We start from the raw sequence: 26,596 nt of genomic DNA, 5'->3' as shown, positions 1-26,596 counted from the left end.
GCGGGGGCCAGGTAAATGACCTTGGAGGGCCGCATCCGGCCCCCGGGCCTTAGTTTGGGGACCCCTGCTTCAGACTGTTGAGGGGCCAAATTATCATTTGAAAAAATAAAAAAAAAAACCCGAACAAATTCCTATGCACACTGCACATGTCTTATTTGTAGTGCAACAACAACAACAACGAAAGAACAATATAATATTTAAAAATGAAATCAATTGTAACCAACATAAACCTATTAGGATTTCAATGGAAAGTGTGGGCCTGATATTGGCCAATGAGATAGTCAAGTTAATTAGGATTGTTGTTGTTGTTGTTGTTGTGTGCCTTCAAGTCATGTCAGACTTTGGCCGAGCCTAAGTCTAAAATTAATTATTTACTGCATTTATTTACTACATTTATATCCCACCCTTCTCACCCTGAAGGGGCCTCAGAGCAGCTGTAAGTACATACAATATATTATATTATTAGCATAACACAATATTAGCATTATATATTACTATGTATTGAACTATACCACTGTACTGTAATATTATATGGGCTCGGGCTGTGGCGCAGGCTGGAGAGCAGCTGCAATGAATCACTGCAATGAATCACTCTGACCAGGAGGTCATGAGTTCGAGGCCCGCTTGGAGCCTATGTTTGTCTTGTATTTGTTCTATGTTAAAAGGCATTGAACGTTTGCCTATATGTGTAATGTGATCGGAGCACCGGAGCAGTACCTATTGATCTACTCACATTGGCATGTTTTCGGGGTGAGAAGGGCGGAATATAAATGCTGTAAATAAATAAATAAATAAATAAATAAATAAATAAAATAATTTAATATTATTATATGGTATTATTATTAGTATTATATTGTATAACAATATTTTTTATCAATATTATATAATTATATATAATATATTATTAAAACTGATATAAAAATATTGTATTATAAAACGGAGGGCGGGGGCCAGGTAAATGACCTTGGAGGGCCGCATCCGGCCCCCGGGCCTTAGTTTGGGGACCCCTGCTTCAGACTGTTGAGGGGCCGAATTATCATTTGAAATTTTTTTTAAAAAAACCCGAACAAATTCCTATGCACACTGCACATGTCTTATTTGTAGTGCAACAACAACAACAACGAAAGAACAATACAATATTTAAAAATGAAATCAATTGTAACCAACATAAACCTATTAGGATTTCAATGGAAAGTGTGGGCCTGATATTGGCCAATGAGATTGTCAAGTTAATTAGGATTGTTGTTGTTGTTGTTGTTGTGTGCCTTCAAGTCATGTCAGACTTTGGCCGAGCCTAAGTCTAAAATTAATTATTTACTGCATTTATTTACTACATTTATATCCCACCCTTCTTATCCCGAAGGGGCCTCAGAGCAGCTGTAAGTACATACAATATATTATATTATTAGCATAACACAATATTAGCATTATATATTACTACTAGCTGTGCCCGGCCACGCGTTGCTGTGGCGAAGTATGGTCGTATGGGAAATAAAGTATTGAGGAATTGGTGGTAGTTAAGGTAAAGGGTCCCCTGGGCTGAGTGGGTTGCTAGGAGACCAAGTGGGCGGAGCTTAGCCTTCTAACTGGCAGCAATTGGATAAAAACAATTTTTCCTCTCCCTCTAATTAGGACTTTATTTTTGTTTTCTTTTTGTTGTATCAACCTAGAGGCATGGATGAGGGGTTGTGATGTCAATTTTCGAGGTTGTGGGGTGTTTACTTTTGTTGTTTTGTCCGCTGCCGTGATGCCATCACTCTTTTATATATATAGATATTGAACTATACCACAATACTATTATATAATATGTAATATATAACATATAATTAATATTATTATATGGTATTACTATTAGTATTATATTGTATAACATAAGATTATTATCAATATTATATGTATATACAATATATTATATTATTAACACTGATATAAAATATTATATTATAAAACTGAGGGCGGGGGCCAGGTAAATGACCTTGGAGGGCCGCATCCGGCCCCCGGGCCTTAGTTTTGGGACCTCTGGACTAGGCCAATGATGGGCAACCTTTTGCGCTCGGTGTGTCAAAATCCACCAAACAACCTAGCATGACTTGGGTGGTGTGTCACTTCAAGAAAAAAAACCCATAATTTCACAATATATATAGTTTAAATAACAAAAATATATAATCTATATATATAAAAGAGTGATGGCATCACGGCGACCCACAAAACAACAAAACTACAGGCCCCCCAACCTCGAAATTTGACAACACAACCCATCATCCACGGCTCTAGGTTGATACAACAAAAAGAAAAGAAAAATAAAGTCCCAATTAGAGAGAGAGAGGAATAATTGCTTTTATCCAATTGCTGCCGGTTAGAAGGCTAAGCTCCTCCCACTTGGTCTCCTAGCAACCCAATCAAAAATAATAAAAAACTCTAAAAAATAATAATAAACACTAAAAAATTAATACAATAAAATACCATAATAACAAAAAATAACTAAAAATTATACAAGAAAATAATAAAATATAATAAATGAAAAGATAACTTACGATAGGATTAATTAAAAAATACAAATAACGTCAAATAAAAATTACACAACAATTTTTAACCAATACCACCACCACTTTGCCACAGCAACGCGTGGCCGGGCACAGCTAGTTCTAATATATAACTGTATTTAATAAATCAAAAACTATTTATTTATTTCTGTACAGTATTTATATTCTGCCCTTCTTTCTCACCCCGAAGGGGACTCAGGGCGGATTACAATGAACACATATATCATCATCATCATCATCATCATCATTTAATTACTTATTAATCGCCCTCCATCCACGATGCTCTAGGCGATTTACAAGATAAAATATATGGCAAACATTCAATGCCAACAAAAAACATACAGTATAGACAGACACAGAGGCATTTAACATTTTTTTCCAGCTTCACGATTCCGGCCACAGGGGGAGCTGTTGCTTCACTGTCCATTCGTGGCTGTACTTCCTCATTCCTTTCCTTTTTATGATGTTGTAAATTAGTTAAATTAGCCTCCTGCATAAAGCGTACCTAAATTTCCCTACTTGACAGATGCAGCTGTCTTTCGGGGCTGTATAGGTCAACAGCAAGCCGGGCTATTTAATGGTTGGGGGCTTAACCCGACCCGGGCTTCAAACTCATGACCTCTCGGTCAGTAGTGATTTGTTGCAGCTGGTTACTAGCCAGCTGCGCCACTACCATTATTTCCATGTACAACAAACTATGGCACCTCATGCAATTTCCATGCTGATTTCTCTCTATTGTAGTTTCAATGTAGTCATGAATAATGAATAATGTAATAATATTATAATAGTAACATAATAATATACTACAATAATAATAGAATAATAATATAATGATTTTATATATACAGTAGAGTCTCACTTATCCAACATAAACGGGCAGAACGTTGGATAAGCGAATATGTTGGATAATAAGGAGAGATTAAGGAAAAGCCTATTAAACATCAAATTAGGTTATGATTTTACAAATTAAGCACCAAAACATTATTATATTATACAACAAATTTGACAGAAAAAGTAGTTCAATACGCAGTAATGCTACGTAGTAATTACTGTATTTACAAATTTAGCACCAAAATATCACGATGTATTGAAAACATTGACTACAAAAAATGCGTTGGATAATCCAGAACGTTGGATAAGTGAGGCTCTACTGGACCAGTAAACAGGACTTGAAGGTAGACATGGTCAATTATAAGGGATAGGTGGATCTGGGACCAGGAGAGAAAATACACTCCAATCCTCTCCTTTGATTCTATGATTCTATGAACGTCTCTCTTGCAGGTTTGTGGAGGCGCAGGGAGGCAATGCGCAGGAGAAGCCCCTGGTGCTCTGGCTGAACGGGGGTCCCGGCTGCAGCTCCATGGAGGGCTTCCTGTCCGAACACGGACCCTTCACGGTCAGTGCAACGGCCCCATTCCCCCATTGCAGATGTCATGAATATTTTTTAAACAAAGGTTATTGCAATTTCACTGTGAGTGGGCCTCAGACCTTTTGCACTTTTACACAAAGAACGACATTGGGCATACAGATTCTATGTAACTATTGAATCCACAAACAGCCTACAGTTACATTTATTTATTTTATTTATTTCGTTACAGTATTTATATTCCACCCTTCTCAGCCTGAAAGGGACTCAGGGCAGATCACAATGCACATATGTCAGGGTGCGGTTTTAAAAACATCAGCTCCGCAGCACCCTGATTTATTGGTGATCCTTTGACTCTCACCAATTCATCCTCGGTCAGACTGCTTGCCCGTCCAGAGAAGCAGTACCAACAAACGACACCACACTCGCAAATCAGCTGAATGCAGCGGTTCTTAGACTTTATTCCATATATACAAAGTATTTACAAGTTGCAAAGTCCATCGCTCATAGCAGACATGCCTCTCTCCTCCGCACACACACACACTGCAGAGAAGAGCACATTCCACAACAGAAAGACGAACGTCCCGTCAGACCGGAAGTCACGACCTATTGGCTCTTGCAGGCCATCACTCAAACTGACCTGTCGTTAACAGTTAAGTTGCTGGAACACATGTCCGGTATACACAGTTGCAAACAGTAAAAAACACTTGATTCATCATTTCACCCTTACACCCAAAAATGCACCAACAACATATACATGGCAAACTTTCAGTGCCATTAGACATACAACATATATAGACAGACACAGAGGCAATTTAACATTTTCCAGCTTCCAGTTTCATGAGGGAATGCTCAATTCCGGCCACAAGGGGAGCTATTGCTTCATCATCCACTTGTGACACCGAGTCCATGATGGAGTACTTCCTCATTCCTTCCACACGCTGCTGGAAGTTTTCATGGTGTCGTAAATTAGTTAAATTAGACTCCCAGCATAAAGCGGTACCTAGAAAAGGAAGGGACCTGAGGCTGGAGGGCCAAAGTTTGCGCATGCCTGTGCTAGAACATGGCCACATCGCTCAGAAATCACACAACACCCCATTGTTGTTGTTGTTGTTGTTATTTGCACACTCTGCACCTCAGACAAAGCCTTGTCGCAGGGAGGCACGAGGCAGTTCCAGGATGTTTTTGTTTTATTTCAAATTAAACGAAAACATGCCTTTCTCGTCACCAATGAGCAATGCATATGCCTGTGCATAATGACCGGAAAATGATGTGCGTGGATGAAGTTGCTCATCCCTTTAGAGCAGGGGTCCCCAAACTAAGGCCCGGGGGCCGGATGCGGCCCTCCGGGGTCATTTACCTGGCCCCCGCCCTCAGTTTTATAATATAATATATTGTATATACATATAATATTGATAATAATATAATGTAATTCAATATAACACTAATAATAATACCATATAATAATATTAATTATATATTCTTTATTACATATAATATTACTAATAATATTATAGTATAGTGGTATAGTTCAATAAAGTAATATATAATGCTAATATTGTGCTATGCTAACAATATAATATATTGTATGTATATATAATTTGAAAGCCACTCTGAGTCCCCTTTGGGGTGAGAAGGGTGTGATACAAATGTAGTAAATAAATGCAGTAAATAAATAAATAATTAATAAATACATTTTAGACTTCGGCTCGCCCAAAGTCTGAAATGACTTGAAGGCACACAACAACAACAACAACAACAACAATCCTAATTAACTTGACTATCTCATTGGCCAGAAGCAGAAGCACACTTCCCATTGAAATCCTGATAAATGTATGTTGGTTAAAGTTATTTTTATTTTTAAATATTGTATTGTTTTTTCATTGTTCTTCTTCTTCTTGATGTTGTTTTTGCACTACAAATAAGACATGTGCAGTGTGCATCAGAATTTGTTTGTATTTTTTTTCAAATGATAATCCGGCCCCTCAACAGTCTGAAGGATTGTGGACCGGCCCTCGGCTCAAAAAGTTTGGGGACCCCTGCTTTAGAGGGATTCTTCCTGGCGTTTCTGGAGGCCTGGGCTTCCCTTGAAAGCGGTGCAAGAGGGCGTTGGGGGTCAACGAGAGCAACCAGAGGGGCTTTGGGGTCATGTTTCATAAGCCATGAGCTGGGGAGGCGTAGGTGGGAATACGGGGATCCTTGCGCCACGAGGCACTTGCCAAATGCGCATGGCGTAAGCAGCTCATGACGGGCTGGTTGAGACAGGCAGGAGATCCTCGGCCTCCCGGTAATAGCTGCCTGCTTTGGGTTTGGAGCACAAACCTGGAGGCCGATCCCTCGGAAAATGTGACCTGGGCCTGACTCACCTCCTGGTGACCGATTGGGATGTGGCCCCGATGATCTCTCCCGATAATAAACGCGGCATCTCCTCCTCTTTCTCTTCTTCAGATCCAGCCGGATGGGGCCACCCTGGAGTACAATGACTTCGCCTGGAACAAGGTGAGCCCTCCTCCGCCCGCTCTTTCCCGCCGAGGACAGAATTGGAAGGGATTTCACTTCACTTCTTTGCTTCACTTTATTTCTTAATTAGTCGCTCTCCACCAGAGTGCTCCAAGCGACTTACAATTTAAAATACCATTCCACAATATAAAAACATTCAACAGTGACTATTTGGCAAATTAGATCTGATTTACCTAAATGCACAGCCAAACAGCCAAGTCTTGAGCGCTTTTCCAAAAGGCCGCAACTCCGACATTGCTCTAAGATATGGAGGCAATGAGTTCCACAGGATTGGAGAAGGCCGAAAAGGCTCTACGCCTTGTAGCTTCCAGGTATACCTCCCTAGGAGATTTTCCTGGGAGGATCGAGGTGACCACTGATGGAAACAAGGAATGAGTCGGTCCCTAAGATATAATGGTCCTTGGCCATTTTGAGCTCTAAATGTCAGGACCAGTATCTTGTAAGAGATCCGATGTTCTATTGGTAGCCAATGCCGTTGTTTCAGAATCGGTGTAATTTGGGATCTTATAGATAGATGATCCCGCTAGCAGCCTGGCCGCCGCATTTTGGACCATTTGGATCTTCTGGGTTTTTGTCTTCGAAAGGCCGGATTTGCAGGTGGCCGTCAGGTCTGAGCTCCCTCAGGAAGGCACCACCCAAGCCCTCCCGACAGAAGGCCATCCGGCCTCTGATTAGGAACCTCCAGAGAGGGAAGGAGGCTCCCAACAGACTCTTAGGGAGAAGCATATTGCCATCAGGAAGCTCTTCCTCCTCTTCAGGTGAAATTGGTCCCCGTGTGAACCTCTCCAAGGCCCCTCGGGGAAATGGAAATGGGTTATAAATAAAGTTATGATGATGATGATGATGATGATGATGATGATGATGATGATGATGACACAGCAAACAAGATAGATATGCTGGATTTCATATCACAAGTCGAACACTTCCCAAGTGTCTAGGACTGTGTGATGTATTTTCGGATGATGCATGCAGATCCCAGCAGGGTGGCCTTTTGCAGTTGGCAGATCGTGAATTTGTCAATGTCTATTGTTTCCAAATGCCGGTGGCTGAGATCTTTTGGCACGGCACCCAGTGTGCCCATCACCACCGGGACCACCTGTACTGGTTTCTGCCAGAGTCTTTGAAGTTCAATCTTGAGGTCCTGAGAGCGGCTGAGTTTTTCCTGTTGTTTTTCGTCAATGCGACTGTCACCTGGGATGGCAACATCAATGATCCAAACCTTTTTCTTTTCCACAACTGTGATGTCTGGTGTGTTGTGTTCCAGAACTTTGTCAGTCTGGATTTGGAAGTCCCACAGTATCTTTGCATGCTCATTCTCCAATATTTTTGCAGGATTATTATTATTATTATTATTATTATTATTATTATTATTATTATTATTATTATTGGCTCACTCTCTCTCTCACACACACACACTCAAGAAGTTCTTCTTCATGTTTAGTGGTCTCTTTCCACTGTCATTCTTGAATTGCTTTTGCCTAGACCTGGACACAAGGTGATTATTCCCATGGAGGTCTGACCAAAGCAGAAGGGAGTGGGACTTGCCTTGAACTTGACATTAGGCTCTGATTGATGAATCCTAGGAATGTATTGGCCTTTTTTAGCTGCTGCATCACACTGTTGGCTCATGTCCCAGACTGTGGCACAGGCTGGTGAGCAGCCAGCTGCAAGAAATCACTCTGACCAAGAGGTCATGAGTTCGAGGCCGGCTCGAAGCCTGCGTTTGTCTCTGTTCTGTGTGAAGGCATTGAGTGTTTGCCTTCTATGTGCAATGTGATCCACCCTGAGTCCCCTTCGGGGTGAGAAAGAAGGGCAGAATATAAATACTGTAAATAAGTAAAATAAATAAATGTCCATCCTATTGTCTCCTGGGTGTGTGTGGGAAACCCAAAGATGGCTCCCAGCTCAGAGGCAGCGTCGCTCTAGAGAGGGAGGCACCTGCCCTGTGGAGCGTCAATATCAGGCTTGGCCAACGGTTAGGAATTGTGGGAGCTGAAGTCCAAACCCCTGGAGGGAGGGCCCAAGTTGGCCCGTGCCTGGTCTGTATTGCTCTGTCCCGAGAGTGACGGCGTGCTTTCCTTGCAGCTGGCCCACATCCTGTACATGGAGTCCCCGGTGGGCGTGGGCTACTCCTATTCGGACAGCCAGGACTACCGGACCAATGACACAGAGGTGCGTATGGATGACCTTACTGGGGAGGGGTCTCCAGAGGGTCTTCCCAGACAGCCCTCCCCCCACTCTGTGCTGACCCCTCTCTTTCTTCCTCCTCCTTTCCCTGCTTGGCAGGTGGCCCGTGCCAACTACCTGGCGCTGAAGGAGTTCCTCCGCCTGTTCCCGGAGCACAGCAAGAGGGACCTGTACCTCACGGGGGAGAGCTACGGGGGCATCTACATCCCCACCCTGGCCGAGTGGGTCATGCAGGACCCCAGCCTCAACCTGAAGGTAAGGAGAAGGCGTGGGTGGGTGAGGGGGTGGGAAAAGGCTTGGGTGGCTGCCAGCCAGGGAGGAGCCTTTCCTGGCCAGACAGGTGTTTACAGGAAGAGGAGGAGGAGGAAGTGGAAGCACGCCCTGCCCACCTCCTCCTGGCATCGGCCCCCGCCCCCAAGGGACACTGGGGAGCCACCTGAGAGCAACCGCTTTGGGTCTCCTTGTGGAGAGAAAGGTCAAGGTCAAGGTCAAGGTTTCCCCTGACGTGAAGTCCAGTCTTGACCGACTCTGGGGGTTGGTGCTCATCTCCACTTCTAAGCCAAAGAGCCGGCGTTGTCCGTAGACACCTCCAAGGTCACGTGGCCACTGGCCAGACTGCATGGAGCGCCGTTACCTTCCCACCGGAGCGGTACCTATTGATCTACTCACATTGGCATGTTTTCAAACTGCTAGGTTGGCAGGAGCTGGAGCTAACAGTGGCCTCTCACGCCGCTCCCGGGGTTTGAACCTGGGACCTTTCGGTCTCCATCTCACTGCTTTAATGCACTTCACCACCGGGGCCCCTTGTAGAGAGAAAAACTGGGTGTAAATAAACATAACAACAACAATCTCCAAGGTCACAGGGCATGAAGCAGAAAGGAGCAGGCCTCAACCGACTGCTTCCTCAGTTGAACTTTTTAATGCTGGGAAAGTTAAATCCAGGAGAGATGAGAGAGAACGATAGGTTCATCTCCAGCAAAAGCCTGGTAGAATCATAGAATCATAGAATAGTAGAGTTGGGAAAGACCTCATGGGCCATGCGTACATATAATATTGATAACTATGTTGTAATGTAATGCAATATAATACTAATAGTACAATATAATAATATTAAATATATATTATATATTACATGAACTATTACTATATAGTAATATATAATGCTGATATTGTGCTATCCTAATAATATAATATATTGTATGTACATATAATATTGATAAAAATGTAATGCAATATAATACTAATAATACAATGTAATATTCAATATAAATTGTATATTATATGTACAACCCCATTCTGCCAAGAAGCAGGAAATCACATTCAAAGCACCCCCGACAGATGGCCATCCAGCCTCTGCTTAAAAGCCTCCAAAGCCATAGCCAGTGCACTCTATTTGTGTGTGTGTGTGTGCGTAGAGAGAGGGGGGGGTGGGGGAGGGAGAGAGAGAGAAAATAGAATAGAATAGCTGTATTATCATTGTGTTTTAAGCTTCTGGTAGGAAACAGGGGAAGAAATATACCAGAGGATTCTTGGAATATAAAAGAGAGCCAAAACTTACTTTTATTTCTGTAAGTAATCTCTGTTGCAACCCTCTTAATATAAACAGCCACTCGCTATTCTCATCATCAGTCTGGAGTCAAAGCCAAAGTAGATCCAAACACCGAACCAGTCAGGGAGAATCCAAGAGGCATAGTCAAAAGTCCAGTCCAAAAGTCCTCACCAACACATCCAAACTGTACGGAATCCAAGGTCCAAAGTCAAGGTCTAGCGCATGAAGTCATCCGGCAGAGCTCCAAGCTGTAGCAGGTTCCAAGTGTTGCTCCCAGCAAAGACCAGATCCAAACGGCCACTCTTTCTGCTCCGTAGCACAAGTGCTCTCACCTGTTGTGCCAACCGGGCGGATCCACGCAGCTGAAGAGCGTGAGTCCTCAGTGGCTGTCTTTCTGGGAGACTTCACTCTGCCTCGTGGCTCTCCTGATCCTGAGTTCACTCCGGGCTGCCCCTCGCCCGAGGCCCTTGGTCCTGCACCGCAGGGGTGGCTTCCTCAGAGTCTTCATCTTAACTGCAGACCCTGACAATCCCTGATAAAGGAATAAATAGGCAAGGGGACGTGACGGAATAGTTCACCTTGCTATAGACATCCAGTCACACACAGAAGGAAGTCTTTTGTAGTTTTATTGAGCAAAAGCAAATATAAATCGAAGCAGGCAGTTCTAAGGTTTTCAAGATTGCAGTAAAAGAGTCAATAGGAATCCAATAGTTCATAAGCCATAAAAATCCATTAGTCTATAAGCCATAGAAATCCAATAATTCATAAGCCAAAACAGTAGACAATAGATCCCAAAGAACAAAGGCCCAAAGGTTACAAAGATCCAGGAACAGGAAACTTCTCTTAGGCATGAAGCAGGAACATCCACTCAGATGAGGCGAGAATTTGCTTTGACAAAAATCTATCTCAAAACACACACTTTTAAAAGCAACCCAAAAATGCATTTCTCTTTCCTGCGGAGGCCTCTCTCTTCCCGGCTAATCTTACACTCCCACGAGGCTGCACTCCCTTCCATAACAACCGGTTAGCCCTAGATAATGATGGCGCCCATTCAGGGTCCTCGTTATCTTGCACCTGAACCGAGGCTGAAGACACCGGGGCTTGAGACATCTCTTGCTCATTAATTCCCATGGGAATGTCATCCGGGCTGTTATCTATGGCTGGCTGGGTCATAGAATCATAGAATAGTAAAGCTGGAAGAGACCTCATGGGCCATCTAGTCCAACCCCCCGCTAAGAAGCAGGAAATCGCATTCAAAGCACCCCCGACAGATGGCCATCCAGCCTCTGCTTAAAAGCCTCCAAGGAAGGAGCCTCCACCACAGCCCGGGGGAGAGAGAGAGTTCCACTGCCGAACAGCCCTTCTCACCGTGAGGAAGTTCTTCCTGATGTTCAGGTGGAATCTCCTTTCCTGTAGTTTGAAGCCATTGCTCCATTGCGTCCTAGTCTGCAGGGCAGCAGAAAACAAGCTTGCTCCCTCTTCCCTATGACTTCCCTTCACGTATTTGTACATGGCTATCATGTCTCCTCTCAGCCTTCTCTTCTGCAGGCTAAACATGCCCAGCTCTTTCAGCCGCTCCTCATAGGGCTTGTTCTCCAGACCCTTGATCATTTTAGTCGCCCTCCTCTGGACGCTTTCCAGCTTGTCAACATCTCCCTTCAACTGTTCAACAATTCATTCTGCTCAAGCTGCATTTCTCGAGCCTCTGAATCAGCCTGTATCATTCCCATTCCCATGCCATCATCCTGAAATTCATCCTGCATCCCATCATCTGGCTCTTGTATCTGAAACCCAGAATCCCCTTCTTCATCCTCACTCTGGCTATGCTGCGGCTGAGTCACAACAGTGACTTCCCTGCAGGCAGGAAGGAAGACACCTTGAGTTATAGCAGGCACAGGCAAATTTTGGACGGCTGTTAGGAATGGTGGGAGTTGAAGTCCAAAACACCTGGAGGGAGGGCCCGAGTTTTCCCATGCCTGAGTTCTGGGCTCTAGGAAGCAGGACCGAGAGGGGAGGCCTCCCTTGGAACCCCCACCCCCGTTGCTCACGGGGCCCTGACGGTTGCTGCTTCCTCCCTCGCGATGTGCCAGCAGCACATGACTGCCACCCCTTGCAAGGCCTGTGTGGCTGCCAGTTGGTTTTCTGCCCTCGATGCGCCTGCCTGATCTCTCCCTCCGTGTCCTGCAGGGTCTTGCGGTGGGCAACGGCCTCTCCTGCTACGAGACCAACGACAACTCCCTGGTCTACTTCGCCTACTACCACGGCCTCCTGGGCACCAGGTGAGGGGCTCTGATGCGGCCGCGAAGGCTGTGACGAAGGGGGTCTTCCCTGGCAGGACGGGAAGGGGCAGGGGTCTCATGGTCCGGACCTCCCTCTTCTCTCTCAACAGGCTCTGGTCGGACCTGCAGAAGTTCTGCTGCTCGGGCGGGAAATGCAACTTCCACGACAACAAGGACTTGAACTGCACCCTGGGTGTGAGTGATGGGCAGTCGCCTTTCTCTGGAGTCCACTTTTGAGCAAGGGTTGGGGTGGGAGGTCAGTTCCTACGGTCAGTGCTTGTAGCCAGTGACCGGAAACCCATCATCCTCTCTGGCTCCTTGCAGATGGCGGAGCTGATCCGCATTGTGGACGAGTCCGGCCTCAATATCTACAATCTCTACGCTCCATGCGCCGGGGGAGTGCCTGGACACTACAGGTAGGAGAGGAGGAGCGGGACCTGACTGCTCGCAGGCTGACCCATTGGCCCTCATTAGTGGCCGCATTTGGGGAGGGGGCTGCACGGAAGGACCCTGTGTTGAATGCCGACCTCCTCTGGCCTCCAGGTACCAGGACGGGGTGCTGGTCACTCATGACCTGGGCAACAGCTTCACCCGGCTGCCGATGCGCTACTCCTGGAGGCAGGTGAGAGCTCTCCCTCGGAACAACGGCCCCTTCCCCACGTTTTCTATAGAGTGGGATTGTGGGCATTTCAGGGGGTTGGACTAGATCAGTCATGGGCATGCATTGGCCCTCCCTCCAGGTGTTTTGGACTACAACTCCCAGAATTCCTAACAGGCTCAGGCCCCTTCCTTTCCCCCCTCAGCTGCTTAAGTAGTATAAAATCAAAGTCTAAATGTCAGAAATAGTCCACAGAATTCAAAGAGTAGCATCAAAAACCAGGAATAAACCCCAAAACAATCCTTAAAACTTGGAAGCATTAAATATGAGCAACAGGAAACATGGAACTAGAAATCCCTTAGCAGGCTTGACTTGGCGAGAGATGTGTCCTCAAACACTAACGTTGACCAGATTGGCTAAAAGCCTTCTCGTCTTGCTGATAAAGACAGAAAATCGTGCCTTCTCCCCTGAGAAACTGATAAGGACTTTTTGGCTAAGAAGTCTCTTGACCTTGGCAAACTCTGTTGAGCTGCCCTGTGTTGACGAAAGGTAAATCTCCTATCTAACTGCTCATTAGACTGTGCACCTGGAATCTCCTCCTCTGGGCTCATCTCTGCTTCTGACCTTGCTTCTCTAGTGAACGGCCTCTCTGGAATGTGGCCTTCAGACAGAGATGGCTCAGTTTCAGGGCTTAAAATCTCTTGCTGGTCTGCAGGCCCAGAATCCCCAGTGACTTCAGGTGTAGGCACAATCAAAGGCTGAACTACAACATGGGTATAAATAAACATGATAGTATGTCCGGGTGTCCCTTTCCCCGCAGAACCTGCTGACCCTGCAAGCGGGGAAGCACCGTGTGCGGCTGGACCCCCCCTGCACCAACACCTCGGCCCCCTCCAGCTACATGAACGACCCTCAGGTCCGGAAGGCCCTGCACATCGTGGATGACGCTCCCGAGTGGGAGATGTGCAGGTCAGGGGGCAAAAGGGCAAAGGGGGGGGCAAAGGAAAGAGATGCCCCCCTTCTCCTGAGTAACCCTGCTTGCTTCTCTCCCCCCCTCCCCCTTTGCAGCTTTGACGTCAGTCGTGGCTACAAGCGCATTTACCAAAACATGAAGGACCAGTACCTGAAGCTGCTCAGCACCTTGGTGAGACTGTTATGAATAACTCTGCATTAACTTTAAAGCATCGGTTCTTTTTGTTAAAAGTTTCCAGTATGAGGAAGGGTATCACAACTTTGACACAAAGAACAACATTGAATATACAGATTCTATGTAACTAGATTGAATCCACAAACAATCTACAGTTACATTCAAACAAAGAAAGGGGAATTCCTTTTTCATGTTACCACGTACGTATACATTCACTCATCCTCATCCATCCAGACATCCTTTCTCCCTCCTTGGAGAAGCACCTGCTTAGGCCGGGCCCTGCTTTCCCCGTGTCCTGTTTTGCCCCAGAAACAGCCTTACAACAAGGGTAAACGTAACTAAAGAAAACTTTACTTCAGCAAAATGAAATTAATGTAACAAACAGCAGCAAGAAAACAGAATGCAATTTCCGAAAGCAAAGCAAATAGTCATACATCAGACATGAAACAAGAGTCTTTGCGGGGAACTAGGCGGATGCTGGAGCTGCAAACAAACAAGGGTCCCTATCTTCAAGAAGGGAAAAAAGAACGACCCAAACAATTACCAATGTCCGGTCAGCCTCACATCAATACCAGGCAAAATTCTGGAAAAGATCATTAAGGAAGTGGTCTGCGAACACTTAGAAACAAATGCGGTCATTGCTAATAGTCAACACGGATTTACCAAAAACAAGTCATGCCAGACTCATCTGATCTCTTTTTTCGATAGAGTTACGAGTTGGGTCGATACAGGGAATGCTGTGGATATAGCGTACCTGGATTTCAGGAAGGCCTTCGACAAAGTCCCCCACGACCTTCTGGCAAGGAAACTAGTAAAATGTGGGCTAGACAAAACTACGGTTAGGTGGATCTGTAATTGGCTAAGCGAACGAACCCAAAGGGTGATTCTCACCAATGCGTCGTCTTCATCATGGAAAGAAGTGACAAGTGGAGTGCCACAAGCAGGGCTCCGTCCTGGGCCCGGTTCTGTTCAACATCTTTATTAACGACTTAGACGAAGGGTTAGAAGGCACGATCATCAAGTTTGCAGACGACACAAAACTGGGAGGGAGAGCCAACACTCCAGAAGACAGGAGCAGAATTCAAAACGATCTTGACAGACTAGAGAGATGGGCCGAAACTCACAAAATGAAGTTCAACAGGGACAAATGCAAGATACTTCACTTCGGCAGAAAAAATGGAAATCAAAGATACAGAATGGGGGACGAGGCCTGGCTTGACAGCAGTGTGTGCGAAAAAGACCTTGGAGTCCTCGTGGGGAGGAAGGGGAACATGAGCCAACAATGTGATGCGGCAGCTAAAAAAGCCAATGGGATTCTGGCCTCATCAATAGGGGAATAGCGTCTAGATCCAGGGAAGTCCTGCTCCCCTCTATTCTGCCTTGTTCAGACCACGTTACCTGGAATCACACTGTGTCCAATTTTGGGCACCACAGTTGAAGGGAGATGTTGACAAGCTGGAAAGCGTCCAGAGGAGGGCGACTAAAATGATCAAGGGTCTGGAGAACAAGCCCTATGAGGAGAGGCTTAAAGAACTGGGCATGTTTAGCCTGCAGAAGAGAAGGCTGAGAGGAGACATGATAGCTGTGTACAAATACGTGAAGGGAAGTCATAGGGAGGAGGGAGGGAGCTTGTTTTCTGCTGCCCTGCAGACTAGGACACAAGGGAACAAGGGCTTCAAACTACAGGAAAGGAAGGAGATTCCACCTGAACATCAGGAAGAACTTCCTCACTGTGAGAAGGGCTGTTCACCAGTGGAACTCTCTGCCCCAGGGTGTGGTGGAGGCTCCTTCCTTGGAGGCTTTGAAGCAGAGGCTGGATGGCCATCTGTCGGGGGTGCTTTGAATGCGATTTCCTGCTTCTTAGCAGGGGGTTGGACTAGATGGCCCATGTGGTCTCTTCCAACTCTACTATTCTATGATTCTATGATTCTAAGGGCCTACAGTCGAGTGCTGAACGCTTATTATAGGCCCTGCAAACCAGGCCTATGAGCCATCAAAGGCTCAGTGCTCGTAGACCCTGGCTGTTGGGTCTACCGTCAAGCACTCAACGGTGGGCCCAGCAGCCAAGACCTACAAGCCATTGAGCGCTCGATGCTCATAGGCCTTCCTCACAGGGCCTACGAGCATTGAGCGCTCGTTGCTCGATTGGAGGCCCAGCTCACAGGGCCTGATGCTTTGCCACCCAAGGCCTAATTTTTTTTTCAGACTTTGGGCAGAAAAGCCCATACATATAGGCACCCATTTCTATGAGCAGCGGACAGAAATGGAAATGGAGTCTTACAAATGGAACAAACAGAAACTGTCAGTAATTCCATACAAATGCACAACCCTATTAGTTCATGGTTTACCCTGTTTCCCCTAAAAGAAGACATCCCCAGAAAATAAGACCTAGTAGAGGTTTTGCTGAATTGCTAAATATAAGGCCTCCCCTGAAAGTAAGACCTAGCAAAGTTTTTGTTTGGAAGCATGCCCGCTGAACAGAACACCAGAGCATGCAGGATCCGTAAATGTAAGTACCACAAAGTGTTGTACATGGAAATATTGGTAGTAACAAGAAATAGGATTCACAGTTTGTCTGGTTATGCTGTACAGTATATAATAAATGTTCATTTTTTTTGTCCAACAATAAATATGAATTCTTCTTCATGGAAAAATAAGACATCCCCTGAAAATAAGACCTAGAGCATCTTTGAGAGCAAAAATTAATATAAGACACTGTCTTATTTTCGGGGAAACACGGTAGTCATTGCGGGCCTTAATCTTCAGAATGGTGTCTCCAAAAATACTACCTCGCATTCATTCATTCCTTTCATTCAGTTCATTCATACCCACATGTGAACACTTATTTATGACAAGACCAGGGTCAGGGGGCTCTCCTCTTCCGTGGGGTCCAGGGTCAAGGACAGGGGTCTTGCCTTCCTCTCTCACTCGCTCTCTGTGCTCCTGCCCCAGAAATACCGCATCCTGATCTACAACGGGGACGTGGACATGGCCTGCAACTTCCTGGGGGACGAGTGGTTCGTGGACTCCTTGAACCAGAAGGTGAGTGGGACCCGGAAGGGCCACCCAGGGACCATCCATCCCACCCTCTGCTATAGAGAAGGCATGGGCAAATGCCAAAAAAGGTGCACATTAGAATCAAGTCAATTCAATGCTTAGGTGTCTGTTTCTAATATGTGCCTCTGCCGCCAGGTGGAAGTGGCTCGCCGGCCCTGGATTTACACGGATGAAGACGGGCAGGACCAGATCGGGGGCTTTGTGAAGGAGTTCACCAACATCGCCTTCCTCACCATCAAGGTAACTGGTTGAATTGGGGGAGGGGTCCTGACTCTCCTTTGGACAGAGAGGGAGAGCTCTGGAGGATAGAACGGAGGCCCATGATCAAGGCAAAAGGTTGGGCGGATTAAGGAGTGATCTACTTGAGGTTTTGCAGGGACGGAAAATCAGTCTTCACCTGTTTAATAAGGCAGGGGGTCTTGCACCCTGGTTAAAGGCTGGGTATTCATTGGAAGGGGTCAGGCTTGTTTTCTGCTGCTCTCGAGACTAGGACACAATGGAAACATGAATTCAAGTTGCAATAAAACAATAGAACCTCTTGGGTGAGTGGGTGTATTAACAAAAGACCCTCCCCAAAAACATATAGCAGAGTAACCAGCACCAGTAGCCAAAAGTGATAAAAAAGAACAAAAACACACAGACCAGTTATCTCTTCCTTTGGAGGCTTTTCTTGTGTTTTCCATAACACAAATAAAGTTGTTGTATGTCTTTCGGGCTGTGTGGCCATGTTCCAGAAGCATTCTCTCCTGACGTTTCGCCCACATCTATGGCAGGCATCCTCAGAGGTTGTGAGGTATGGACATACCTCACAACCTCTGAGGATGCCTGCCATAGATGTGGGCGAAACGTCAGGAGAGAATGCTTCTGGAACATGGCCACACAGCCCGAAAGACATACAACAACCCTGTGATTCTGGCCATGAAAGCCTTCGACAACACACAAATAAAGTTCTTTATACTTCCTTCTTTGCTTCAAAACTGGGCTTCTTTCTCATGCAGATAAACAGCTTTGCTCTCACAGAGCCTCCTCTCACAATACTTATACAGAAGCTTCACGAAACAGCCTTATACACATTAGGCTTCACACTGGAATCACACACGAGGCCTTCAAAGTTCTTTATACTTCCTTCTTTGCTTCCACGCTGGGCTTCTTTCTCATGCAGACAAACAGCTTCCCTCTCACAGAGCCTCCTCTTACAATGAACTTATACAGGAGCTTCACACAATAGCTTTACACACAGTAGGCTTTACACTTGAACTTCACACACGAGGCCTTCAAAGTTCTTTATACTTCCTTCTTTGCTTCCACGCTGGGCTTCTTTCTCATGCAGACAAACAGCTTCCCTCTCACAGAGCCTCCTCTTACAATCTATATATATAAAATGATAAAGTTGTTTGCGCAGTGACTATAACAACAAAACTAAACATCCCAGAAATACGAAATTTGGCAACACAATGCAAAAGGCTTGCCTCCAGGTTACAACAACACAACCACACCACAAAACCACAATCCAGACCCACAACACTCACAACAACGCATCATGCGATAACAACACAACTAAACGCCCCAGAAATACAAAACTTGGCAACACAATACAAAAGCCTTGCCTCCCAGTTGTAACAACACAACCACACCACAAAACCACACAGGACCCACAAAACTCACAACAACGCATCGTGACTATAACAAAACAACTAAACGCCCCAGAAATATAAAACTTGACAACACAATGCAAAAGCCTTGCCTCCCGGTTGTAATAACACAACCACACCACAAAACCACACAGGACCCACAAAACTCACAACAACGCATCGTGACTATAACAACACAACTAAACGCCCCAGAAATATAAAACTTGACAACACAATGCAAAAGCCTTGCCTCCCGGTTGTAATAACACAACCACACCACAAAACCACACAGGACCCACAAAACTCACAACAACGCATCGTGACTATAACAACACAACTAAACGCCCCAGAAATATAAAACTTGACAACACAATGCAAAAGCCTTGCCTCCCGGTTGTAACAACACAACCACACCACAAAACCACAATCCGGATGCACAAAACTCACAACAAAGCATTGTGACTATAACAACACAACTAAACGCCCCACAAATTTGAAACTTGGCACACAATTAAATGCCCCAGAAATACAAAACTTGACAACACAACGCAAAAGCCTTTCCTCCCAGTTGTAACAACACAACCACACCACAAAACCACAATCCGGATGCACAAAACTCACAACAAAGCATTGTGACTATAACAACACAACTAAACGCCCCAGAAATTTGAAACTTGGCACACAATTAAATGCCCCAGAAATACAAAACTTGACAACTCAACGCAAAAGCCTTTCCTCCCAGTTGTAACAACACAATCACACCACAAAACCACAATCCAGACCCACAAAATTCACAACAATGCATCATGACTATAACAACACAATTAAACGCCCCAGAAATACGAAACTTGGCAAAACAACGCAAAAGCCTTGCCTCCCGATTGTAACAACACAATCACACCACAAAACACAATCCGGACCCACAAAACTGAAAAATTGAAGAAGGTAACAGACTTCAAATACTACTACTAATGTGAGTATAAAGAAGGGTGGAGGTCACAGCATCAATACAACCTAATGTAGACGGACCAACACCACCAGACTCAGACACAGCAACGCGTGGCCGGGCACAGCTAGTATACTATAAAAGAGTGATGGCATCACGGCAGCGGACAAAACAACAAAAGTAAACACCCCACAACCTCGAAAATTGACATCACAACCCCTCATCCATGCCTCTAGGTTGATACAACAAAAAGAAAAGAAAAATAAATTCCTAATTAGAGGGAGAGGAATAATAGTTTTTATCCAATTGCTGCCAGTTAGAAGGCTAAGCTCCGCCCACTTGGTCTCCTAGCAACCCACTCAGCCCAGTGTTAATAAAATAATGATAAAAAAAATACAAATAATACAATTAAAAATTATTTAAAAAACACTAAAATAATTAATACAATAAAATACTATAACAAAATGACTAAAAATAATACAACAAAATAATAAAATATAATAAATAAAAAAGATAAGTGACAGTAAAATTAATTTTAAAAAATACAAATAACGTCAAATAAAAATTCCACAACAAGTTTTAACCGATACCACCACCACTTTGCCACAGCAACGCGTGGCCGGGCACAGCTAGTCTATATATATAAAAGAGTGATGGCATCAGGGCAGCGGACAAAACAACAAAACTACAGGCCCCCCAATCTCGAAATTTGACAACACAACCCATCATCCACGGCTCTAGGTTGATACAACAAAAAGAAAAGAAAAATAAAGTCCTAATTAGAGGGAGAGGAATAATTGTTTTTATCCAATTGCTGCCAGTTAGAAGGCTAAGCTCCGCCCACTTGGTCTCCTAGCAAATCACTCAGCCCAGGGGACAGGCACAGTTAGGCCTCACTTAGGCCTCTTCCACAGATTATCAGATTTTAACTGGATTATATGGCAGTGTAGACTCAAGGCCCTTCCAAACAGCAATATAACCCATTTAGAATCTTATATTATCTACTTTGAACTGGATTATCTTGACTCCACACTGCCATATAATCCACTTCAGTGTGCATACTAAACATAAAGACAACCATACAACAGACATTCAATACCACCACTACCTCAACAATTTCTCACCAACACCACCAGACAACGGCACAGCAACGCGTGGCCGGGCACAGCTAGTGAACTTATACAGGAGCTTCACACAATAGCTTTACACACAGTAGGCTTTACACTTGAACTTCACACACGAGGCCATCAAAGTTCTTTATACTTCCTTCTTTGTTTCCACGCTGGGGTTTTTTTCTCATGCAGATGAACAGCTTCACCCTCACAGAGCCTTCTCTCACAATGAACTTATACAGGAGCTTCACACAGTAGCTTTACGCACAGTAGGCTTCACACTGGAACTTCACACACGAGGCCTTCAAAGTTCTTTATACTATCTTTCATGCTGGGCTTCTTTCTCATACAGATGCTTAAGCGGCTGAGGGGCAAAAGGAATGGGCCCTAGGCTGTTAGGAATGGTGGGAGTTGCAGTCCAAAACATCTGGAGGGCCCAAGTTTGCACATGCCTGGACTGAATGGTCTCTTCCAACTCTGTTGGGCTATCAATTTTTCATTATTATGGGTGTATTGTGGTTGTGTTCAGGCATTGAATGTCTGCCTTTTATGTTTGGAATCTGCCCTGAGTCCCTCCGGGGAAATAGAGAGGGTGGGATATAAATAAAGTATTATTATTATTATTATTATTATTATTATTATTATCATCTCCATTTTTCTGCAGGGCGCTGGACACATGGTGCCCACCGACAAGCCCCGGGCGGCCTTCAACATGTTTGAGCGCTTCATCACCCGGCAGCCGTACTGATGGGGAGCCCCACCCACCCACCCATGCGCCCCCCACGGCCCCCCACTGCCTTCCTTCCCTCCCACTGGTGGAGACCCCCTTCCTCCCCCTCCCCCGGTGGCACCACTCTCCCTCCGCGGCCATGCGGTCACTCACTCTGGACGTTGGCACGAGTTGGAGGGGTGCTGCCCACCTCAACCCGCTTCCCTAGCAAGGCCCACTTCACTGGTGGCCTTTGGGACACCCCCTCCCCTCCCCCCTGCACTTTTGCACTGATCTGGGGCAGCGGGGGACCGGCCGCTTGACCCCTGCCTGCCTCTTCCCGGTCCCTGAGGGACCCTCCTCGGCCTTCTTCTCAGTCTGTCCAAAGAGGAAGGACGCCGACTCACCGATGATGATGACAATGACGACGAAGATGACGAATCGGAGGCCGCTCCTGGCCTTGGGGGCAAGACTCTCTCTGCTCCCGCGAGCCCTGATTAAAACTTATTTTTCCTAAAAGGAGCTGACCTCCTGGGCCCTCTTTGGCACTGACCTCTCACCTTGAGTGTTTCTTTTTTTAAGGCACCCCTCAGTCCTTGCGCCAGCCCTTTGTCCAGGTTGCTGTGAGTTTCCCGGGCTGTATGGCAACGTTCCAGAAGCATTCTCTCCTTGCATTTCGCCCACATCTATGGCAGGCATCCTCAGAGGTTGTGAGTGTCATCTCACTCACTGCGCAACAGCTAAAGATCTCCATCAATCAGCCTTGTCTCACTCACTGGCGCAGCGGAAGCCAACCTGGAATGCTGGTATGCTGGGCCCATAACCAAAATGTCAGGGTGTGTGGATGATGGGATGGGTAGTTGAATCACTCCTCCGTCACCCAGACTGACGTGGTGAGTCAGTTTTCCCCTCCTGCTCACCCGATGGACCACTTTCTGCAGCTGCAAAGTGGCACCAACAAAACGACAGCTGAGTCGTTATTTACTGCTGATCCCAGCAGGTCTACATACTTTATTTTACATATATACAGTTACTCAGATCCATAACTCTCCGGAGACATGGCATGTCTTCTCCGCTTAGCTCAGCTGTTATCTCTACCAAGCCGGCACCTCCCGCATTCCTGAATTCACGAGTTCCCACCAGACAGTTCAAAACAGAAGCCCTGACCTATTGGTCCTGTGGGCAATCAATCAAGCAGGCTTGTGCTTAACCCTTGCGCTGCTGGAATGCTTTGCCAGAAAACACACAGTTGCAAACACCAAACAGCAAAAACTTGATATAACATTTCAATCTTAACAACATAAACACACTAATAGTGAGGTCTCTTGGAAACCAGGCAAGAGGGGTTTATACATCCGAGGAATGATGTCCAGGGTGGGAGAAGGAACTCTTGTCTGCAGGGGCGGCTCAACCGCTAAGCGAAGTACGCAGATGCGGAAGGCACCAATCCCCTGGCTCTCTTCTTCCACTCTCACTGCATTGGGGGGGGGGGGGGAATATGATTTTCTTACACTTGAAAATTGCCTAGGGCCAGCCCTGCTTGTCTTTTTGAGGCAAGTGGGAATGTTGCCATTAGCCATGTTCTTTGATCTGTGTTCTGGGCAATGCTGCTGCGTATGGGGATCCCTCTGTAGACATGTCTGCATGGAATACGGAAGTTCCAGACTCCCTCTCGTCCTTTGATGAACGGAGCATTTGTTGCATTTTCTTGCAAGGTCTGTAGATAGTTTGTAGGTTGTGTTTCTTCATCAGCTTTCCTCTGTGCTCAGTGGTTCCAATCTGGATTTTCCACAGGTATATAAACCTCACTTGCCTAGTTTGCAACAAACCTCACAACCTCTGAGGATGCCTGCCATAGGTGTGGGCGAAATGTCAGGGAGAATGCTTCTGGAAGATGCCCAGCAGCCCAGAAACTCACACCAACCCAGTGATTTTGGCCATGAAAGCCTTCCTTCGACATCACATCGTTCTTCATCCTTTGGAAACAGGGCCAATGCGCCTTGAAAGAGCGAACCAAGAGAGGAACCACTTTGCCCTTCTGCAGCCCAAATCCCGAATCAACCCCGTTGCCTTTGGGTCAGGTCCCAGCATAGAAGGGGCAGCTCAGCGGAGAATCTCATCATAACAATAGCCAGGCATTTGCCCCAAAATCAAAATGTAAATTTTACAAATTATGCTAAAATATGCAGCATAGATGATGCCTTTGAAGGGCAGGCTTTGAAGATGCGCCAAGAAACCAGCAATCCACCCGCTCCCAGATTAATAAAGTTTTCGGAAGCAAATCGGCTGATTGTCAAAAGCTGTCAACTCTGCATGCGCCAAGAAACCCGCAATCCAACAGTTCCTGAGTTTTTCCTTCTGCCTATCGTCAGGATCATCCTTCTTTTCACCCCGTTCCCTATACAGTAGCAAGGGACATCGAGGGAATCCCAGGAATCAATTTCCTGAGGCAAAGGATCACCCAGAGAGAGGGAATCGGCCTCGAAATGCAAAAAGGATGGGAGCGAAAGGAAGAGAAGCAGGCTGAGAACTGGCCCACCCTGCTACTGGGTTGTCTAGGCTTTCATGGCTGGAATCACTGGGTTGCTGTGAGTTTTCCGGGCTGCCTGGCCATGTTCCAGAAGCATTCTCTCCTGACGTTTCATCCACATCTATGGCAAGCATCCTCAGAGGTTGTGAGGTCTGTTGGAAACTAGGCTAGTGAGGTTTATATATATACTAGCTTGGGGACGCGGCGGTGCCCAAATCATTTGAGAAAGGCATTGTTTGCCTGTGTTCCAAGTGTAGTCTAGATCCAATGTCAGCTGGGTTCAGTGAGTGTGCGTGAACTACAACTCCCATATGCAAGTCCCATCATCCAGAGTCCACCCCCCTCCAAACAGCACCAGGATATCTATCTATCACTCCATGCCATCATGCCAACGGTCACATGACTTTGGAGGTGTCTACGGACAACGCCGGCTCTTCGGCTTAGAAATGGAGATGAGCACCAACCCCCAGAGTCGGTCACGACTGGACTTAACGTTAGGGGAAAACCTTTACCTCTATCTATCTATCTGTGGAATGATGTCCAGGGTGGGAGAAAGAAAGAACTCTTGCCTGCAGAGTGTGAGGCAAATGTGAATGTTGCCATTTGCCACCTTGATTAGCATTGAGTAGCCCTGCAGCTTCAAAACTTGGCTGCTTTCTACCTGGGGGAATCCTTTGTTGGAAGGTGATAGTTGGTCCTGATTGTTTCCTGCCTGGAATTTCCGTTTTCTGAGTGCCGTTCTTTATTTACTGCCCTGACTTTAGAGGGTTTTTTTTAAAATACTGGGAGCCAGACTGTGTTCATTTTCATGCTTTCCTCCTTTCTGAGGATGCCTGCCATAGATGTGGGTGAGACATAGGAGAGAATGCTTCTGGAACGTGGCCTGGAAAACTCACAGCGACCCAGACTGCCACTCTTTGCCCCCTTTCCTCCCACGGCCCCCCTTGTAGTGGGTGGAGATGGCACGTCAAGTGGCCACTGAAAAGAGGAAGGGGCTTTCCAGTTAAGAGAGTGTTGGGCTCTGCAACTTCCCTTTGACTTCTGCTTTCCTGCAAAGTGCCTCCCACGTACAAGGAAAGAGTGGGTGACCCAAACGTCCCAGCTCCTCGGGGTATTTTGGGCTGCTTCCTCTTTCGCATGCCTGCCTGTCACACGGCCCTAGGGCTGGAGTCACCTCCTTGCCTGGCTATGTTCCAGAAACATTCTCTCCTGACGTTTTGCCCACATCTATGGCAGGCATCCTCAGAGGTTGTGAGGTCTGTTGGAAACTAAGCAAGTGCGGTTTATATACCTGTGGAATGATGTCCAGGGTGGGAGGAAGAAACAAGTGTGAATGTTGCAATGAATCACCTTGATTAGCATTGAAAAGCCTTGCAGCTTCAAGGTCTGGCTGATTCCTGCCTGGAGGGATCTTTGGTTGGGTGCTGTGCAGGGCCCAAACATGAATCAAGGAACCTGAATGGCACCGCAGACCAAGTCAGAGAAGTCAGCCATAGCAGAGCAAATGATAGATCAACCTGGACACAGAATATTATCTGAGAACACAGAAATACTGGGCCAGTCTCACAACCACCATGTCAGGCTACACAGAGAAGCCACTGACATTCACAAAGAAGCACGTGGACAATTCCAACGGAAAGGAGGAAAGCATGAAAGCATGAAAATGAACACAATCTGGCTCCCAGTATTTAAAAAAACTCTAAAATCAAGGCAGTAAATAAAGAACAACACTCAGAAAACAGGGGAATTCCAGACACGGAACAATCAGGGCCAGCTAACACCTCCCAACAAAGGTTTCCTCCAGGCAGGAAGCAGCCAGGATTTGCAGCTGCAAGGCTTTTCAATGCTAAGCAAGATGATTAATTGCAACATTCACTCTCTCCTCCAACAGATAAGAGCTCTTTCTCCCACCCTGGACCTTCCAGATATATATGGTAAACCTCCCTTACTTGCTTTCCATCAGACTTCACAACCTGATGCCTGCCATAGATGTGGGTGAAATGTCAGGAGAGCATGCTTCTGGAACATGGCCATAGTAAAGGTAAAGGTTTCTCCTGACGTTAAGTCCAGTCGTGACCGACTCTGGGGGTTGGTGCTCATCTCCATTTCTAAGCCGAAGAGCTGGCGTTGTCCGTAGACACCTCCAAGGTCATGTGGCTGGCATGACTGCATGGAGCACCATTACCTTCCCGCTGGAGCGGTACCTATTGATCTACTCACATTGGCATGTTTTCGAACTGCTAGGTTGGCAGGAGCTGGGGCTAACAGCGGGCGGGTGGTGCAGGCTGGTTAGCAGCCAGCTGCAACAAATTATTCTGACCAAGAGGTCATGAGTTCGAGGCCAGACCGTGCCTGCATCTGTCTCTGTTCTATGTTATGGCATTGAATGTTTGCCTATATGTGCAATGTGATCCTCCCTGAG

General features: G+C 46.0%; 1 protein-coding gene across 2 annotated transcripts in view; it reads left to right on the top strand.

Moving 5' to 3' along the window:
* The window catches only part of ctsa (cathepsin A), a 29,932-nt gene extending 7,766 nt beyond the window's left edge, over positions 1-22,166 (top strand). For both annotated transcript variants that reach the window (XM_062979260.1, XM_062979259.1), the window contains exons 3-15: positions 3,825-3,939; positions 6,358-6,408; positions 8,515-8,601; positions 8,716-8,871; positions 12,353-12,444; positions 12,555-12,639; positions 12,769-12,860; positions 12,988-13,066; positions 13,863-14,011; positions 14,111-14,186; positions 17,142-17,231; positions 17,382-17,486; positions 21,600-22,166. In XM_062979260.1, coding sequence (XP_062835330.1) covers positions 3,825-3,939; positions 6,358-6,408; positions 8,515-8,601; positions 8,716-8,871; positions 12,353-12,444; positions 12,555-12,639; positions 12,769-12,860; positions 12,988-13,066; positions 13,863-14,011; positions 14,111-14,186; positions 17,142-17,231; positions 17,382-17,486; positions 21,600-21,683 — 1,261 coding nt within the window. In that variant the 3' untranslated portion in view covers positions 21,684-22,166. The remainder of the gene's footprint in view (positions 1-3,824; positions 3,940-6,357; positions 6,409-8,514; positions 8,602-8,715; positions 8,872-12,352; positions 12,445-12,554; positions 12,640-12,768; positions 12,861-12,987; positions 13,067-13,862; positions 14,012-14,110; positions 14,187-17,141; positions 17,232-17,381; positions 17,487-21,599) is intronic.
* Positions 22,167-26,596: the final 4,430 nt, after the last annotated feature.

Source organism: Anolis carolinensis, chromosome 4 (genome assembly GCF_035594765.1).
Source record: "Anolis carolinensis isolate JA03-04 chromosome 4, rAnoCar3.1.pri, whole genome shotgun sequence".
Taxonomy (NCBI): domain Eukaryota; kingdom Metazoa; phylum Chordata; class Lepidosauria; order Squamata; family Dactyloidae; genus Anolis; species Anolis carolinensis.
Note: the sequence above shows the minus strand (reverse complement) of the source record. Positions and strands in the feature narration are given on the sequence as shown.